Below are 19230 nucleotides of genomic sequence, written 5' to 3' on the forward strand. Positions count from 1 at the left end.
TTTGTGTCATAGTTTTTTTTAAGTTTCAAACTTGCATATTTAATTAAATATTAATATATACATCAGTATTCTTTTATGAGGAAAGTCTTGTTTAAAAAAATAAGAGAATTCATTAATAATTTTTATTTTTGTGACTTCATTTTAAAGCAGCAATTAATCTTAAGGTTATGAAGGTTAATTAGTTTTAAATGAAATTTTTTTGTCTAGAATAATTCTTAACTTATTCTAGATATTATAACTTATTGTGTCAGTTTTTTAATCTATCATACTAAATATTCATAAAACAGTTTAATTGTTAGGTACATGAAAATTTGTAGATGTTTTATGTTTAACTTGATATAAACACATTTTACTCATATAATTTAGTTGAGAGGTTTGATATTCTGGTCCTTATTAATACAGTATGTGTAGGATGTCCTCAAAACAACCAAACAAATTTTTACAATGGGCTGGCAAACACACTATGAGGATTACTTAAGGTATTCTTTTTTAAGATTAAGAAGTGAGGCAGCAATTTTTATTTTCTTCCTTACATTTGCACAAATGTCATTACTGAATAACCTTCCAGTTGTAGAAGCTAACAGTAATGGGGAAAACTTTAAAATTGCTTAGTAATTTATTTAAGGTCTAAATAATAATTGTATGGGCAATTATGTCTATTACAGCTATTAATGGGTTTGTAGGGATAATGTGCCCATATGTAAAAATCTTTCGAGTATTAATAGCCATCCTTACTGTATTGAAAAATGTACCTGTAACAGCCTGGTTTATTCCAGAAAATATGAGGCCTGATCAATTTTTTACTTCTTTGGAAAATAATTTAGAAAACTATCATTCAATCAACTGTATTGTAGACTAGCCGCCTTTGGCGACCAGCCGGTTCGCCAATCTTAATGCTTGTTGAAATTTTAATAATTAATTATTTTATGTAATTCCTCTTTAATAGCTTCTTCATTAAAATATTTTAAAGCTTCAAATTTCAATTCACTCATAATATTATAAAGGCCTTCAGTCATAACGTAATTTGTATCTCTCCAATTTTCTGTTAGCTCCCGTAGAATTTATGCTTTAAAATAAAGTGGAAAGGATTAATCTGCAATTAATATAATAATATTTTTTACTGAAACAAAGCATTTTTTTTGTGTAATATGATTACTGAAAACAGAGTCACTGAGCGTTTAAACTTTATGAGCACTAAAGAATATCTTTCTTAATTTATGTAATATCTCAAGAATTTGTCAACCAAATTTTCTCAGATTCATCTTGAGCAGGTCTATTAATTAACAATGTTTAATTTTAAATGCATCAAACACTAAGAAAATAAACAGAATCGTTTAAAATAATCGGTCGAAAACAGGTTAAAAAATACTTAAAAAACGATGAACTTAAACTAACATAAATACAATTTAATTACAAAAGCATACAACTAACCTAAAAATATAAATCGAGTCCGCTTTCGTTGAAATTAAATGTAAGCAATCAGAATACAATACGCAGGCGTGAATTTTCAACGCCAGTTACGGTAACGCAAATGCGTGAATTTTTCTACGCCAGTTGGGGTAACCTATGCAGATTAGACATTTTTAATTTCCTTTATTCGGTGTTATTTTAATTCAAAAATACTTCAGAATGAATCTGAAAGATCGATTAATTAGCAATGTTTAATTTTAAATGCATAAAATATTAAAAAAATAAACAGAATCGTTTGAAATAATCGATCGAGAAATGTTAACCCTAGCCTCATTACTGTTGGAAAAAAAAAAAAAAAAAAACTGAAACCTTATTCATTTGGCGTTTAGGAAAATGAAAAGATTTTTTGGCGGGAGAGTTAGTTTTTAATGAATAATTAAAATTCTAATTAAAAATTCAAAAAAGGGACCCCAGGTGCACATTCCCGACCTGTAAGGTATACATGTACCAAATTTGGTAGCTGTAGGTCCAATGGTCTTTTCTGTAGAGCGCCAACACACACACACACATTGAGCTTTATATTTAAGTATAGAAGATATAGATTATTCTACAGCACTTGAAAAGATACAGATTGACCACTACAATTGCTAAATCTTTATCGATGCAGCTTCCTTGAAAAGATTCAGTGTATCAAGAGAATATCATGACGCTCTCAGAACTGAAACAAGTTAATACACTTAAGCATATCATCATGTTTTATCAAAATGTTATATGTCAGTTCTAGAAAAATATTTTATTAATATGAAACACACATACGGGTTATTTACATTAATTATTAAATTAAATGTCACAAAGTGCAATGATTCTGCTAACGATGTCATTTGTTATATAAATATTTCATGTTTTATTGTATGTGGTTTTTAGCAATATTTGGATACAGCAATGGCAATAGTTATTCTGCTTTTCTTTAGATATTAATACATTTTTTATATGTGATATAAAAATGTATTAATATCTAAATGTATTAATATATTATTATCCTAGCTCCACTTTTAATGAAATGAAACAAGAATAGGTCAGAACCCATGATATAGTACTTTGGCTGCCTTATTGCATAGTAATCATCCCTGCATTTATCACTAAATGCCTGTTTTCTCCCAAAACAGACAAATAAAATGTAAATGTAACTTTCTAATAGAATATCTTTTACCTTGATTGTCATTTAATTTGGACCATCCTTTACGAAGAGTCATATAATCAAATTGTAGAAATGAAAAGATCAATTTTTAACTTCAATCATCATTCCTAAAACAATTGATGGTAAAGCCAATTTAAGTGTTTCATTGAAATTTTTCTCAGTAATTTAAAATGAAAATAATAATAATGTTTATATCTTGTACTGTTAAATTTCTGAGAGATACTTTTGTAGCAGTCAATGTCTATATTAGATTTGCTTTACTTTTTAAATAACTCTTTAGAATCAGATTTTTATTTTCAAGAACTCCTGATAATAATGGTCATTTTGGCAACAATTTAAAAACGGCATTTTACTCATCCTAGAAGTAATCAAAGGAAAATTCCAAATCTGTACAAAACAACAAAATGAAATGTAGGGAGTCTGTTTTGAAGAGTTAAAGATGAATTCAATTAATAGTTAATGTAAAAAGTTAAGAAACATAAAACTTGGAAAAAGAAAGAAGGTGGGGGAAGGGACAGGCATAGACTAATACATACCTAATTTATTAAACAGGATAAATTTGACAATTTTTTATTGCAAATTTTACTAAACAGAATAGTTATAGGATAAATATACTATATATTTATCATTAAATTGTAAAATTATTAAATATCTGCCTTGAATACTTTTCATACTTGTGTATGTTAAGAAATGAGGAAATTAGGTATTATTAATTTTCAAATTGATTCATAACTTTTTAGGGTTATTGTATGGTCTTCTATTATGTGCAATGCCAATTCTGATCTGTATCTTCTGCATTTTAAAATGTTCAAGATGTAATCTTAATGTTTAACCACATAAATTAACTTTATAGAATTTATGGTTTGCTGTAATTTCACAAATTATCCTCATAGATCAAATGATTTTACATTAAATAGCAAAACAAAAATGTATATATACATATAATCTCTGCTATATGTTTATATAAAAATTTTAATAGCAGTACTGGTGTTTCTTTTTTAAATTGCATTTTATAAAATTTAGTTATAACAAACACTGACATAAATTTTAAAACAGGAAAGTATGTAAAAAAGAAATTTATACTTAATTATCATATTAATAAAAATTATTTTCTGGTATATAATTAGATATTTTTTTTTTTTAAACAGGGATATTCAATACCCATCCTTATATTACAAGTTTTACAATTATTCTATGGATTTATGTATTGCAGTACATAAAACAAATCTTAAAAATGCATCTAAAGAGCAAATTGTTGATATATACAATGATTTTATTTCAAAATAATTGTGATATTACATTTATTCCTCTGTCATCTTTGGATTTATTTTCTTCACAAGAATTGTCTATAGCTTTTGCTTGAGGAAGCTTAATATCATTATCTGCTTCACTTATATTTTCATTGTTAGTCTTGTTCATTTTTCTTCGTTTATGTTTATCAGCACCTCGAGAATAGAAGTTGATTTCTCGTTTTGCTTGTGCAATTTCAGCCCTCATTAACTGTCCAGCTTCAGCTTTTTGATAAGCCTCACGTTCATGTAGGTGACTCCACTGGAATCTATACAAAAAGATAAATGCTATTTATAAAACTTGAAATCTTATACCTATAATATTAAATTATAATGAGATAAAAAAAATTGATAAGAAAATTGAATGAAAATATACTTGGGTAAATATCTAATACTCCATAGGGCATCGAAATAAGGTGTATGTCGCTTGCCACCCACTTGGGTGTTATTTAAACACTCTGCCACTCGCTTTGCAACTTTTTTTGATGTAAACTCAACCCAACCTTCAGAGAAAAATTTGCTTGGCTTCCCTTTCTTCTTTGGCCGTTCTGAAAAAAAAAAGTGCTTCAGAATTTTTAGTTTTTAATGAAGGCATTAAAAACATTAGGCATTTAGTTTTTAATGAAGGCATTAAAAACATTAGGCATTTAGTTTTTAATGAAGGCATTAAAAACATTAGGCACTAAGTTTTTAATGAAGGCATCTTTACATTTTTATATATATTTAATTCTCTTAAATCATATTTTCTATGCAATAATAAATTATTTCTTTCATATAATGGCAGTTAAATAATTATAATTAACCTAAATTAAATTAACTAATTTATAATAAATAAAATATTGATATGCAAGTTTACTTATTTAAAGATTTTAATTATATATTTTCAATATCAATACTTATTTTTATGTTGCAATTAAACAATTTTATTCATATAATTCTCTTTAAGAAATGTAAGTGATAAAATATGCAGGAACATGAAAAAAGTTAGTATTGTTTAAATGAAAATCCATATCATTCAATTAAGAATCCATATTGTTTGAAACTATAATTAGAAAATTTTTGTTTAATAACTACCAGAAGAAAATTAATTTTCTAACAACACTAAAATTCTTAAATAATACTTACATAAAATTTAAATTTATACATTTTTCTGATTATTAAAACTTGAAACTACTCTGTAATTCTGAGATTCCATTGCCAGGCATTGTTTTAATAATTTTTAAAATATAAATTAAGATTTATATTTTCCTCAATCAAATAAATAATAATTATTATAAACATTTTGGTTTAAAATTACAGTATGTTAAATTGCATTTGAATATTGAAAACAAGTAACAATAACTGAAAAAAATGCATTAAAAAAAACAAGCATTAAGGAACAAATAACAATGAAGGAAATACCAATTAAATTTCAAAAATAAAGTAAAAACTAGAATAGTAACAGAAATAAAAGATTAATCATCAATAAGAATAATGAGATACAGGAGAACAGTGAAATCATAATAATAAAGGATAATCTTCATTAATTTATTTATCAAATGAAAATTTATAACATGAATATCTCTAGAATTTTAAAATTAACTATTAGATTATTCATAAACTACATTAAGGGATTTATTACGTTAACATAAATTTTAAACAAAATAATTTTAAATAGTGATCCTTTGATAATTTTATATAATTGGAATATTCTAGAAATTCATAAGTTTTAAATTAAGAAAGTCATGATGAATTGTATTTTTTTAATGAGATTTTAGTTAATTTCAGTTTAAATTTTATATATGAGATAAAGACATAATAATATACGAGATAAAGACGTTATATACATATATATGTAAACATAATTTTTTCAGCAGAAGTCAATGAGTGAGAAGACACTTTGAATTATTAAGTTTACTTTTATTCTATCCCAGGTTCATAATTTAAATACATGCAGGAACAACGTGCACATCAACACAGAATGACACAAGATTTAAAAGCTTATGAAATATTTATCCCCGTGATTATATAATGTAAGATTTTGATGGAGATTTTTCTTTACACATGTCAATTTAGGTAAGGGAATCATAGGGTTTTTTTGAAAAGAATTTGCTTAGGTTGACAATTTTTATCCCTTCACTCGGAGTGTGGGAATCACTGAGATAAGCATTTTTACAAATCATCTGTTGAATGAATTAAATCGAAAAAGTCGAACGGGATGAGGAAATAAGAGAATATTCTAGAATGAAGTTAATATGGGCTAAATTAAGATAAAAATTAGGAAATTAATTAAGTTTAAATCAGATTTTAAAATTCCATTATATATATATATATATTAAATGAATACAAACATCATAAGTTACTATTCAGTTGAAAAATATTTTAAGAGATAATTAATTTATTATGTCACTTAAAGCATATGCATTTAAGAATTTGCAACCCATAATTTTATAAATATCATAGAATAATAGATCTCAATGTAAAAATTTGCCGTACAGATTACTCATATGTCAATGCAAGAAGCTCAAACATCTTATATGTACTTCATCACGGTTATAAAGAATTTAGTAAAATATATGGCATATGCCATACAGAAAATCCAAATAAGTTTGTTTTTTTACCAGGTTTTAGAAACAACCGACGAACTTCACCAAATTCTGAGAAGTATTCCTGAACTTTTTTGACAGTCATATATCGAGGAATATAATTTAAATAGATTATTCCTGGCTTTTTCACTTTTCGTTTTTTAAGGAGAGTTTCAACTGAAGGTTGATCTAAAGTTTGTTCTGCATCACTCATTCTAAATAAAGAACAAGTAACAAATACGAACTCACACGTGAAACAGGACCAAACAAAAACCAAATAATAACAACATGACAGATACGGTTAAAGTTTTCTATAACGAATATCTTGAATTTACTGCATTTCAAAGAATCTGTAGTTTTTAAATTCTTTCAGATATTAATTATTTATCAGATCATTCTACTTCTCAGTTGAGATCTTCAGATGAATCGAAAAATATTGCAACTTGAAGCTGGGGAAAGAAAAAAAATAAAATATGATGATGAAAATAAAAATTATTTACATCATTGCACAAACCTGAATAAGTGCGTACGAGAGCACGAATGAAGTGAGTTTGAACTTTGAACATCAACATAAAAAAAAGTAAACATGTGAATGCAAACATATGGTTAACCCAAAGAATTTGACTGATATTAGTTTTTAATTAAATTACAAGATGCGTAGTTATTGTTGTATACCAAACTGTAATTCCAGTAGTGTTGATAAAGAGCCTGGATTATCATTTCATGAATTTCCTACAAAAAACCATTTCAGAAACAGGTGGTTAAAAGCTATTAAAACACGAGTAGCATCTGATTTTCAGTTAGATGAAAAGATCAAAACCAAAATATGTAGTAAACACTTTAAAGAAACAGATTTTTCCCCAATGTGTAGTAAACGAAGGCGTTTGAAAGGATGTGCTGTACCATCGTTATTTCCTGATCCGGAATCTGTCACCAATGTTTTGGAATTAGAAATAGTGGTCAAAAAGGACGTAGATGAATCTCATAATTCTTCTAAAGATGATGAATTACTAAATCATTCCTTCGATACAAATGTAAATCGTTTATTTAGTGAAGTAAGTATAATCAAGAAATTAGAGTCGTTTAAAATATTATGCTTGCCACTTTAACGATTTGCTTAAAATATTTTAGAAAATGTTAGTAATTTTCAATCAGGAATAGATAGAAAATAATAAAGAATTTTTTCTTATAAAATGTGTTTTCAAATAAAATGCTATCGTGGTAAAAAATAAGCAGATCAATGAAAGAACTATATTATAACTGTATTAATAGTACTGTGAAAAGTGATATGTTTTCCCAATAATGGATTAAAATTTATCCTTTCACATTAAAAAATGTAAGTAATGCTCGATTACAAATTCTTCTTTTATTCTCGGAAAGTGTTGAATAATTATAAAAAAGTAAAGGAGAAAGAAACGTATTTTTATTTTTCTAAAATTTCTTTATTTTTATGGAGTTAAAAATAAATAAATAATGAATAAAAAATATAAGAAAATTAAAAATTGTTGAAATTTTTTTAACTACTAACTATTTTTTTTAATTTTATTAAAATACTTTCATTATATTAAGAGAAGAACACACACACAAACACACACATATATATAAAGTAAAATTTACTGCTTAATCAGATAGATTTCTTTTATTTTATTTCTAATAGCTGCATGGCAGAACTTATTGATAATTTTCAATATTAATCAATGCATTCGAAAACAAGCTTTGTTATTGTATCACTATATGTATCTCTTATGTTTAAAAAAAAAGTAAATTTTTTATATGCATATTTTTATCTTAAACTTGTAATATTAAATTTTTGTTTTAATTTTTAAATCTAATAAAATTGCTTGTTATCTTTATTTGAAAAAAATTCTTTGCTTATACTCGAATATTTACTTCATTACTGTTACACTAAAATGAATTTTTATTTTTTAGTTTGTGAGTAATTTTGAAATGTTTCATATTTCTTTTTATTGGGCTGAGACTTTCTAAGATGTTGAGTGTTTAAAAAAATAATTATGATTTTTTATACAATTTTAAACTTCAATGAATTTAATACTGGATCATATGGCACTTATTACTCAACTATAAATTTAAAATTTATATTGTCCTAGCATCCATAGAAACATCAGGATTTCTAAATATTTCATTTTGTATTTATAAAAATGTTAATCAAAGAAGGGAACAATTACTCCTTTGTAAAATATTTGGCTAAGAAATATTCATAATTAAAATAAAATTTCTGTTTTCTTACTTTCATTTTGAAAAAAGGTATTTGAAAAAAATTCTATAATTAACATCATTATTAATTAGCAATTTTTTTTACTAACCTTCATATTTAAGTTTTTTTTTATTAACAATATTAGATTAATTAAACTTAAAATTGAATATTTTTTCATGAAAATAATACAAACTTTATTTTTAATTAAATAAAAAAAAAAAAAAACAGTTCATATTTTTTTATTTAAGCTCACTAAATAAATTATTTTTATGTAAATTAATTATGAAAAATTTATTTAATAATGAATTTCAATGTCTTAAGCAAATTTTTTATAATGCATAACATTGATTTCCTATTTATGATTTGAACACATATTTTTAAAGCTGTTAATAATTTTTTGCTGTCTGCATCCATATTTTCATGTTAATATTTTTTGAGAGTTAAAATAATGTGTCATCATCATTTAAATTTTTTTACAGAATGAAGATATATCTAATATCAGTTTTGAAACGCATGAAGAGCCTGACAATTGTACTTCAGAGTTATATCATTCTGAAAATCTTTCAGATTCTCTAAATCTAGAAATGTCTTCACAACCAAACTGTAAGACATCTGAATTAGATGTAACATCTAAAAACAATAACATATGCCATACAGAAATACAGAAAAAGTACTTGTTATCTAATGATTTTTTGAATACTGTAGATGGCCTTAAAAAAATATCAGCACAGGAATCAAATCTTTGTGAATTTACAATTTTTGGACTTTATGTTGCTTCCCAATTGCAACAAATGCCTTTGGAAGATGCCTATAAATTAAAAGAGAAAATTCAAAATATTTTAACTCAATCTTGTCCACAGTCTCTAAAAGAGCCTTCTTTTTTTTCATATACACCTCAAATCAGTTCAGATAGGAAAAATGAGAATACTTGTTCTGGTTTACAAGCTAAGTCACTCATTATTAAAAACAATGAAAAAGATAAAAATCAATCAATTCAACATCTATCATCTTATCCTGTTATTTTACAATCGTTTGTTTTACCATCAACGGCAATAAATACCAATGTTCCTATAGAGTTTATGCGCTAGAGAGCTGTGTGACCAAGTATGGTTTATTTTTATTATTATATCTTGTTATGTAGATTTTATATAGATAGGTTTATTCTTTATTTTATCTCTATCCTCTGAGAAATGTATAAAGTATGGCTTACTGTAAATTTTTCTGATTAATAATAAATTGCATTTTAATTTCTATGGGGATGTTCTTATTTTTTCATTGGCAGTAATAGTATCAATTTAAATGTTTCCAAACAAATATGCTTCTAATTTGAATATTGTTCAATTTAATTCAAAACAATATTTGAAGTATAATTTTAGCAGTTGCTTTAGAGAGTTTGCAGTTTGAAAAAGAATCAATGAAATATTTGTAAATTTTCTTTTGAATTAAAAAAAAAAAATTAGGTTATCATAAGATTTGTCTCTGAAAATATAATTCTTCATGTGCCTTCTTGTGAAATACATTTTAGCCAAACATACATATATAAAAGAAATTGCAGATTCTAACAGTAGTGATTATTTAACTAATACGTGTTTTAGTTTCCACTTTGCTAAACATTCTGAAACATTAAATTTTGTATCTGTCTATTATTCTGCATTTATGTAGTATGAATTTTCTATTACATTAATTGGTTCTCAAAGATGATTAAAAGTTAAATCAGTAATTTTTTGTCATTAACTTGGTATTATCATATTACCATAGCTCTTTGACCTTTTGAAAAGAAAATAGGTAGTATTATTGCATTTCTTTCTATATATTATTATCTTTTTTAATTAAATTTAATGTAACATCAATCAGAGATGATTTTTTAAAAGTTGTAGCATCTCATTATGTAATAACTTCTTTGTTTGAGTTCAAAATGACAGTAAAAATATGGTTAGAAAAAAGATTGGAGGATGAAAAAAGTTGTCTCAAATAAAAAATATTTTGAAAATGAATTTTTATTTGGTCAGTTGAATTACAGTATCACACTTGAGAATTCTTATCATATTGATATTCAGTTAATGTTTACATTTTCATTTGTTAATTTTGAAATGTTATTAATTGCAAAGCAAATTTTTGTTGTAAAAAAGTGACTTCCAAAATATTACTTTCGGGAAAAGAAATATTAAAACAATTGAATTACATTACTTTTTAAACAACATTTGCTGCAAATTACTTCAATTATAAGGTGCTTTTATTTCTGCTGTATCTCAACATATCTAAACAAACATATCTAAAAAAATAGCACATTATAAAATAGCTTTTTAAAAAAATACATCTACAAAAGTACTAGAATTACTTCTTTTATTATAAATGTTTAGAAGTGAAAAGCTTATTGAATTTAATTTTCATTTATGTATCAAATTTATTTTAATTTTTGAAATAAAATCCTTTGTGATTATAAATATTTTTAAATAAAAGAAAAAGAAGAAGGGAAAAAAAACCCTTGAAGTTTTGGATATTTAGTAATTAAAAATTTAACTGTGTTAGAACTCTAGGTCCAACAATCTTTTCTGTAGAAGTCACATGGTCACTTTATAAACAGTATGTTAGATTAATAACATTATCATATTAAAATCTGACATTTTAATCAATTAAGCATATTAACATGATACATGCATATTGATGTATTTTGTAATATAAATCTGGTTCTAAAAATCAATAATATTTCATTCTGTATATGGCATGCAACTTAACATTGCTCAAAAGTAATTTAACAATCCGTCTTAATATCATCCATTTATTTAATTTTCAAATGATATATTTGTTCTAAATGAACTTGAGGAAGGTAATGAGTTTAAAATTTTCAAATCTGCAAAATTCAAATTTATTGCAGTCGCTTATTAAATTATAAATTCAGTTATTATTAACAGATTTTAAAACTAGTATTTTTCTTATGATTTGTTTAATTTATTTTATATTTTTGAAATTTAAGGGATATTTTTATGGTTTTGTTCTTAAACTAAACATCTCAAATGAATAAATTTTTAGGATTTCTGTTACTATTTTTTTTTATTGGAGAGGATTATTGAATGAAGCATTACTTTATAATATTTTTGGAATTAAAAAAAAATTCTACTAATTCGAATTTTATTTATTTAAAGAAACCTCCTGTGTCTTATTTTTCATTTATCTAAAATTAATTGTACTATAAATGTTTTCATATAGAAATGCTTTATATATTGAACAAAAGTTTAATTTCAAAATATTTTTACTGTCATAACATTTTTAATTTTTAAAGTTTGAATCTTAATTACAAAAAGTAGAAATCCTTTTTATTCTCAGCATTTTGCTCTTTCCTTTTAAATTCTCTATGTGGCATGAGACATATTTTATCTTAAGGCAAAACATCTAATAAATTTTGTCTTGTTTATTTTAAAGTTTGCAAGCATTTTAAAGAAGATTTATATGGAAATTTCAAATTATAATAACTTTCAAGCTAAATGTGCATAGTTAACTTTAACATTTTAATTAGTGTAACGAAGTAATTTACCTACAATTACATTTTTATTCGTATTATAAATACATTATTATTCATATCCAAGAAATGAAGATCTGAAAATGAAGTATGAGATTGAATGAAATTAAATATGCATTTGACAACATTACGATATAAAACGGCGGCATTAAAAACATCGATCTGTAACGATCGATTTTATAACATTAAAAATTATCTATCGATATATGGTACTATTTGAATTGAGGAAATGTTTAGAGATTTTGAAAAGTAAGAAGAAAGTTTTAAATTTAATAGCATCAGATAGGGATTAAAATAAATTACCAATTAGGGTCATTAATAATTCGTTTTTCATTCTGAATAAAATTTTGTTTTCAATATACATTTAATTTACATTTAAATGTGATTGTTTGTGCAATTATTTTTTAATGTTAATACTGGGTATTCATTAAAAATCCTTTGGACGATTTGGGTTGGACCTTTAGCCTATTTTATTAAAATAATAATGAAGTGAAAAAAAAAACCCCAAAAAATCTTCTAATTCTGCTGACATTTTATTGGTTGAATATATTTTTTATTTGACCAGATTTACAATTCAAGGTAACACAGAACAATAAATATAAGCAAAGGGAACATGATAAATCCATTTTCCAAGTAAAAAGTTACATTTGTATAAGAAAAAAGAAATTATTTAAAATTTCTTGATATATTTCTGCATAAGTGAATGGATTAATATATATATATATATATATATATATATATATAATAAAATATAACTCTCTGTCTATAGATTTCAAATTTTAATTCTGTTCTATTTAAGGATGGCTTAAGGTGATTAAAAGTATCTACAAAATAAGCGTATTTTTCTAAGCGATCATTTTATACGATTGATTTTTTTTTTCTCTGAATATGCATCAAAATCGTAACGATCGATAAAATATAGGCCTGTCAGTGAAAGCATTTCGACTTGCAAATCTTATTGTGGTCATGTATGAGATTTTAATCTATCTGAAAGGAAAAGTGCAATGTCAGCTAATCTTTAATTACATCATATGCTTTGAAGTCACTGTTCATCCTTTTCTCATATATTCTTATGGGATTGTAAACAAAATGGGATTGTATATATCCTTTTCACGTGTGACAATGATATTCGTATTTTCTTCATATCTCTCAATGGATGACGTTGGCGCAGACAATCGAGGTGTTGTTATTTTCTGGTATATTATCACACATCTTAAAATCGAAAAGAAATAATATAATATCATTTTATGTAAATATGTATATACAAAGCATTTTTGATATGTGTTTCTTTTGCACATAAGGAATATGATTTTTGATAATGCATCATTTTACCATTCAGAATCACAAAGGGATATCAATTCATCTTCTTCGCCTTTCACTATTAGGTTGGGGTGTGATCGATACCTTCCATTTTTTCGAAGAGCATCCTGCGAACGTCCGATGACGCACCAGTCTTGGAGAAGATTATCTTCTGAAGCTGCTCTATCATGTTTGCACAGTCCTAGCCCACTCGTTACTTCCAAAGCTTCAGAATCCACATTTTCCGTCGTGTTCGAATCAGCAAACAATCGGGTACATCCTCGAATTTCATTTTTTATCAAAGTCAAAACGATGTTTAAACGCACTTCGGAACCGTCGAATCGCAAACCAACAAGTTTTGGCCACAGACTGATGGTTTTTTCCACCAATTCAAGATTCAATTTCATTTTTGATTCTGCCAATTTGTTGTTGATGAAAAATACAATCAGTTTAAGTTTTTCCTCGTTGGAAAATTTTTTGTTGTCGCAAAATTTTTGAATTTCATTTAGAACTGGTGATACATTGTTATCTAGTTGATTCAAAAAATTATATACAATGGAAACAATGATGTTATCATCGATTTCTTTTCCGGCATTGTATCGAAGAACTTCTCTTCTTGCTTTAAAGCATCTTAGAAGAAAATCGAAATCGTTTCTATATAATGATTGTTTACCACTTACTGCCCTCAACACTTCACTTATTTTAAAAATAGATTTTCCGTTTATACCTATAAACAATGACGTAAAATCAAAAGTTATGTTTTTAAGTTTATTGCTGCTAATTTCATTTTTGATGTCTTCTTCTCTTTTTGCCTCAAATTCTTTCAAGGATTCGTCCCATTTGATTAACTTTTCGTTGTAATTTGCAAGCAAAGCGTAAATCTCTTTTTTAGTTTTTCCTGTAACATCAGTGAGTCTGTAAGTTTCTTGATTTGTTGTACAGAAAAGAAAACAACCATACCATATAACTTTAGTCACCACAAAGTATACATTTCTTGCTGCTGATGGATAAACCTCAACAGGATTTAAAGCCGGGTTATTAGCTTGAAATTGTCCTATTATTTCATCATGAGTTATAACTTGAAAATAATCTTTAGTAAACTTTGATAGATGTATAAACAACTCCAAAGCATGTTTCAAACCTAAGTTCAAAGATCGAAAAAATGCTAAATGGGCGGCTGCGTCACCTAGACATATGAAATTGGATTGACTTCTCTGTTTGGCGTATCCACAACTAATAATTATTTTTTTCATTTTAACGCTGTTCAAATCAACACAGCATTCATCTACTAAAAGATTTCCAATTATGGAAGATATCGGATAAAAGATGCTATCTGATACTGGTTCTAGTGAGTTGAATGGATTCAAAGGATTTCGGTTTATATCCGGATGGTCTCTATCAAAATAACTGGCCAATCCACTGGTAATGAAAACCGGTATTGTCACATTCGTGAAACCATCACTGTCTTTGTTTTTGCTGACTACTACTTCGGTGAGCTTTACCCCTCGGACGTTTTTCATCACTTGGTATAAAGATGTAGCATTTTTGATAATTGCTCTGAAATTAATGTACATAGCATTTTGGAGTGGTGTAGTCACAACATTGTTTTCGTCATTACCAAACATTATTTTTCTTAAGCTACTGTTCCGTCCTGTACAGTCCAGTATCAAAGGATCAGAAGTTCTGTGTTCTCTTATCAATTCGCTGAAGCTTTTCACTTCTTTCAGGATGTAGTTAGCACCCAAGGATTTGGCTTCTGTGGTGAATCGTTCTTCCAATTCTTTTATAAGAATCCTATTCTTCTGCGCCTGCAGGTGATCGTAGAAGTTTTCGAAGAAATCACTTTTAATTCCTAAACGAGAAATCACATGTTGCGTCTCTTTGAATAAGTTGCTGTCCATTTTCAGATTGATATTTCGCGTGAATTCTTTTCGTTTTTCATACACTGTCACTGGAAAGTTTAACTGTCTGCATAATACTGCCATGAAGGATCCGACTGGACCAGAACCTACAATGACGATATGCTTCATTTCATCTGTCTTCAAGACTATTAATGTATTTAGTATAAGCTTATTCTATTCGAAGTACTAAGTTTTCGAGACTAACGTGAATTCAGTGAAAGCTTCACACTACGGCTATGTCTAGTTTGCTATTCAAAAATATTTGTAATAACGTTTTTATCATTTAAGATAGGGATGGATAGGTTTCGTTTATAACAAAGAAAACTAAGATAAGCGATCCATGCGGAACCTTTATCTTAAATTTTTGATAACAGAAGGCTCAATCCTTTTTGACTTTAAACCTAAGACATCTGTTCTCTCTCGCGCGCGCTTTCTCTTTTCAACCCCCCCCCCCCTTCTAAATTCAATTTTCTTGGCAAAACGATTTTTTTAAAAAAATTAATTCCATTCCTATTTCAAAGCTTAATATAATTTAAAAAATTTACTTTGGATATTATTCGGATTGAAAGAAACTAGAATTTTGACTCATTTTACTTTTTAAATGAAAAGATAAAATTTTTAATTAGTTATTGATTTTTTTTAGACATCTGTCAAAAGTTTTTGATCATCTGTAAATGAGATATATAGTTTTTTTTTATTGTTTGATATTCAATTTTACTTTTATTGAAATTCCGTTATAATAACTGTCCAAGAGTATATATTATAACATTTGCATAATTTAATAATTTACTTGCATGTATATAATAAAATTATATTTTGTGCTTGCATGCTCGAGACCATTATTCTCTAAAATTTTTTATAGAGTATAACAATTGCACATATTATATAAATTGCTTGCATATATTACAATTATTATTTTTTTTTGTATTAAAATCAGTGTTTTCAAACAATTGTAAACTACTCTATAAACTGTAGCATGTTTTAATAACTAGCCATGATAAGCTTAAAATTTAAAATTTATGATATTAATTCTACTACGAATTGGATTTTTTTTTTAAATTCTCGATTAAATTCTCGATTTGATTCTAGATTAATTTTGGAAAAATTGAACTCTTTTTTTATGAGAATTCTTCATTATAGATTGCTTGTGAGATAAAATATTTGCTTCAAAGATTAAAAAAAAAAAAAAAAAAAAAAACTGAAATGATTTAATGCAATGTAATTTTTATTTACATTGCCATGATTCCTCCTTTAAATATAACAATAATGCTTTGCATCCAGAGCATAATATGATTTTTTTCGCCTGTACTGGCAGCCATAATCCCAAAAATGCGTTTTTCAAAACTGAAACATGGAACATCAATAAAATCTTGTGATCGAATTTTCGAAGAATATAATTCTTTCACTTTGTGTACATCGTATACGAGGAAGTAAAAAAAAAATTGCATAAATGCACTAACGTTTTGATTCCATGGTGCACCTTAAGACTGATGCTCGCGCTCGGAGGTTAAGAACTACGTATTTACGTACTCCTTAATTCATTCCTCAAATCGGCACCATCTATATCTTTTTTACCCATTGTTATCAACAATTGCTTCCATCTCTACAAATATGTAACACTTGTGCTTAATTGAAATGTAGTTGAATAGCATTTTGAAATAATAATATTTTTGTTTGTAAATTTTAAATATTACTTTATTAACTATGACGATATTCTAGAATTTGATAGTGATTAATATTTTTTTTATTGTTAAATTTATAATCTGCCTTTTTTTATACCTAGAATGGTTACAGCTTTAAATTTTTCGAAGTTCACAATAAATACTGTTTCGGTAATTCTGTTATATCTTGCTTCATTTCTTTTGTCTTCAAACACTTTATCACTTTTACATAGGTAAAGTAAGGGGTGGAACATAAACTTTTGATAATATTATCAATGTTCCTCAAAAAACGGGAAATCCCCTTTCTACGGAGGGAATTCCCCGTTTCTCCACTTAGATTTTGCTGCAACATTAAAATTTATTGCGTCGAATACTCCAGCAGTAAGATAAGACATAAGATAAGATAGACAAGCTTCCGTAAAAATATTTTTTATCTTTTTTAAAATTGTTTTTCGGTGGATTTCGAAACGGTAAATCAATGTCACATTTGAAGCTACAAACCTCCAATGAAATGAACCAAAGGAATAAATAATGGTGATGATGTCGTGTGCATGTTATAACGGAAAGAGGGGTGCAGTAGCTTCTGAGGGTAAAGTCGTCTGAGCACCCGAAGGAAGAAACCTGACTTCTAGCTCATATTAAGATGACACTCACACACTCGCTTGCACAGCCCCTTTTTACAGGGGAGCCCTTTCACACTCCTTACAGATAGAAGGGGGGGGGGTGAACAGGGTGAAGAACAACCATGCCCGAGCCAGGACTCGAACTGAGACGTCTAGTTCACCAGGAAGATGCTCCACTCGTAGGCCAGGAAGGCGGCGTAAATGATGGTGGTTGGATCTTTCAATGGATGACTTAAAAAAAATATAGTAAAAAAAATATTTAGGAGGGGGGGGAATGAGGTATTTTCTTAGGTCTAAATATTTTGAGATGATATTGAAATACAAGGTCTTTGTTTTGTCACTAAATTTAATGAGGAATTATAATGTATTATTAATGTATAACGCAATTATGGATCAGCTGCCACTTTAATACTCAATAAGTACTCTTCCGGTAAAGATGAATGTGAGCGAATTTTATTCTATCTTGATATTTCAGTATGTTTTTGATATTTCATGCAAGAAGAATGGCAACATGCTAACTGTATTGAATGTCATGAATTGTGAAGAAGCGGACAAAAGAGGATGTCCCAGAAAACTCACTAAGTGATATATTATGTGTTATTAACCGCATGATGTTGACGAAAAGCAGTTGCGAAAAAGCCAAAAGTGCGTTCTTGTCGATTCATCGTATTAATGTGGTTAATACACAAGCACCAGAACACCGAATGTGTTGTGTTTTTTACATGGTTTTCACCAGCCTATTGAAATCAAAACTTGACAGAGAACGACAATTGTAATAACAAAATTGTATACCAAATTTCATATTTTATTTAAGTTTGCGTTTACATGCTTGTCAAGTACGGACCGATAAGTGAATCGACTAATTGACGGACTTGGTTTCAAGTTTGACTGGTACCTTCACTTTAAATGTTAAATCTCTTAGAAGCAGCTATCTGTACTAAATTTTATATATTTGGCTCTCTTCTTTTTGTAATCGTACTCACTTCGGACAGAACAGATTTCCTTGGAATAGATTTCTTTCAAAATTTCACAGAAATCTACAGATTAAGTATAAATTTTATCAAATTTAATCTAACTCAAAGCATTTATGAGTTATCATGTTCATAGACAGACATAATTCCAAAAATGAATCTTTCGGATTCAAGGAGATCTGAAACGTGGAGATTGTACAAAGACTCGAGTTCGAATATGATTACAATACAAGACAAAGTATATCGATTATCGAAAGTTATAAAAGACTCTTTGTATACGAGAAAGTAAAAATATGCAATGGATATCAATTTAGAAAAAGTTATGTTTCAGCACTGTATTAAGAATTAAAAGTTATTTTTTCGCTTATTTTTGGAATGTAGTTTTTATAAACAAAAGCAATAGTTTTTTTTTCTTTTTTTGCTTGCTACAGCCATAAAAAATTATTAATACCATATACAATAGTTTTCTGCCAAACATATGGCAATTTTCTCTGAACCAATTAATTAAATTTTCAATGTATTTTTAATTTTAATAAAACACATTTGGTAGCGGTTTTTGTGGTTATTCCGATATTAAATCAA

The 19230-nt window shown here is 27.0% G+C and overlaps 2 protein-coding genes across 2 annotated transcripts; one reads left to right on the forward strand and one right to left on the reverse strand.

Moving 5' to 3' along the window:
• Nucleotides 1–3860: 3860 nt before the first annotated feature.
• LOC129981572 (uncharacterized) lies at nt 3861–6750 on the reverse strand. The gene is made up of 3 exons (XM_056092470.1): nt 6498–6750; nt 4274–4445; nt 3861–4166 (listed from the first exon to the last, which is right to left on the reverse strand). The coding sequence occupies exons 1-3, from the start codon at nt 6673–6675 to the stop codon at nt 3887–3889; spliced, it is 630 nt and encodes a 209-aa protein (XP_055948445.1). The 5' UTR covers nt 6676–6750; the 3' UTR covers nt 3861–3886.
• A 269-nt stretch (nt 6751–7019) lies between these two features.
• Nucleotides 7020–9927, forward strand: LOC129981513 (uncharacterized). Its single transcript, XM_056092371.1, has 2 exons — nt 7020–7516; nt 9156–9927. The coding sequence occupies exons 1-2, from the start codon at nt 7115–7117 to the stop codon at nt 9762–9764; spliced, it is 1011 nt and encodes a 336-aa protein (XP_055948346.1). The 5' UTR covers nt 7020–7114; the 3' UTR covers nt 9765–9927.
• Nucleotides 9928–19230: the final 9303 nt, after the last annotated feature.

This window comes from Argiope bruennichi, chromosome 8 (assembly GCF_947563725.1).
Source record: "Argiope bruennichi chromosome 8, qqArgBrue1.1, whole genome shotgun sequence".
NCBI classification, from domain to species: Eukaryota; Metazoa; Arthropoda; class Arachnida; order Araneae; family Araneidae; genus Argiope; species Argiope bruennichi.

What these genes read in the sequence shown, in the direction of transcription:
- LOC129981572 (XM_056092470.1), bottom strand. Translation starts at nt 6,675, where the DNA reads ATGAGTGATGCAGAACAAACTTTAGATCAACCTTCAGTTGAAACTCTC. An exon ending in TCGGTTGTTTCTAAAACCTG is followed by an intron (nt 4,446 to 6,497) that starts GTAAAAAAACAA and finishes TTTTTTTTTCAG; the next exon opens with AACGGCCAAAGAAGAAAGGG. An exon ending in AGTATTAGATATTTACCCAA is followed by an intron (nt 4,167 to 4,273) that starts GTATATTTTCAT and finishes CTTTTTGTATAG; the next exon opens with ATTCCAGTGGAGTCACCTAC.
- LOC129981513 (XM_056092371.1), top strand. Translation starts at nt 7,115, where the DNA reads ATGCGTAGTTATTGTTGTATACCAAACTGTAATTCCAGTAGTGTTGAT. An exon ending in TAAATCGTTTATTTAGTGAA is followed by an intron (nt 7,517 to 9,155) that starts GTAAGTATAATC and finishes ATTTTTTTACAG; the next exon opens with AATGAAGATATATCTAATAT.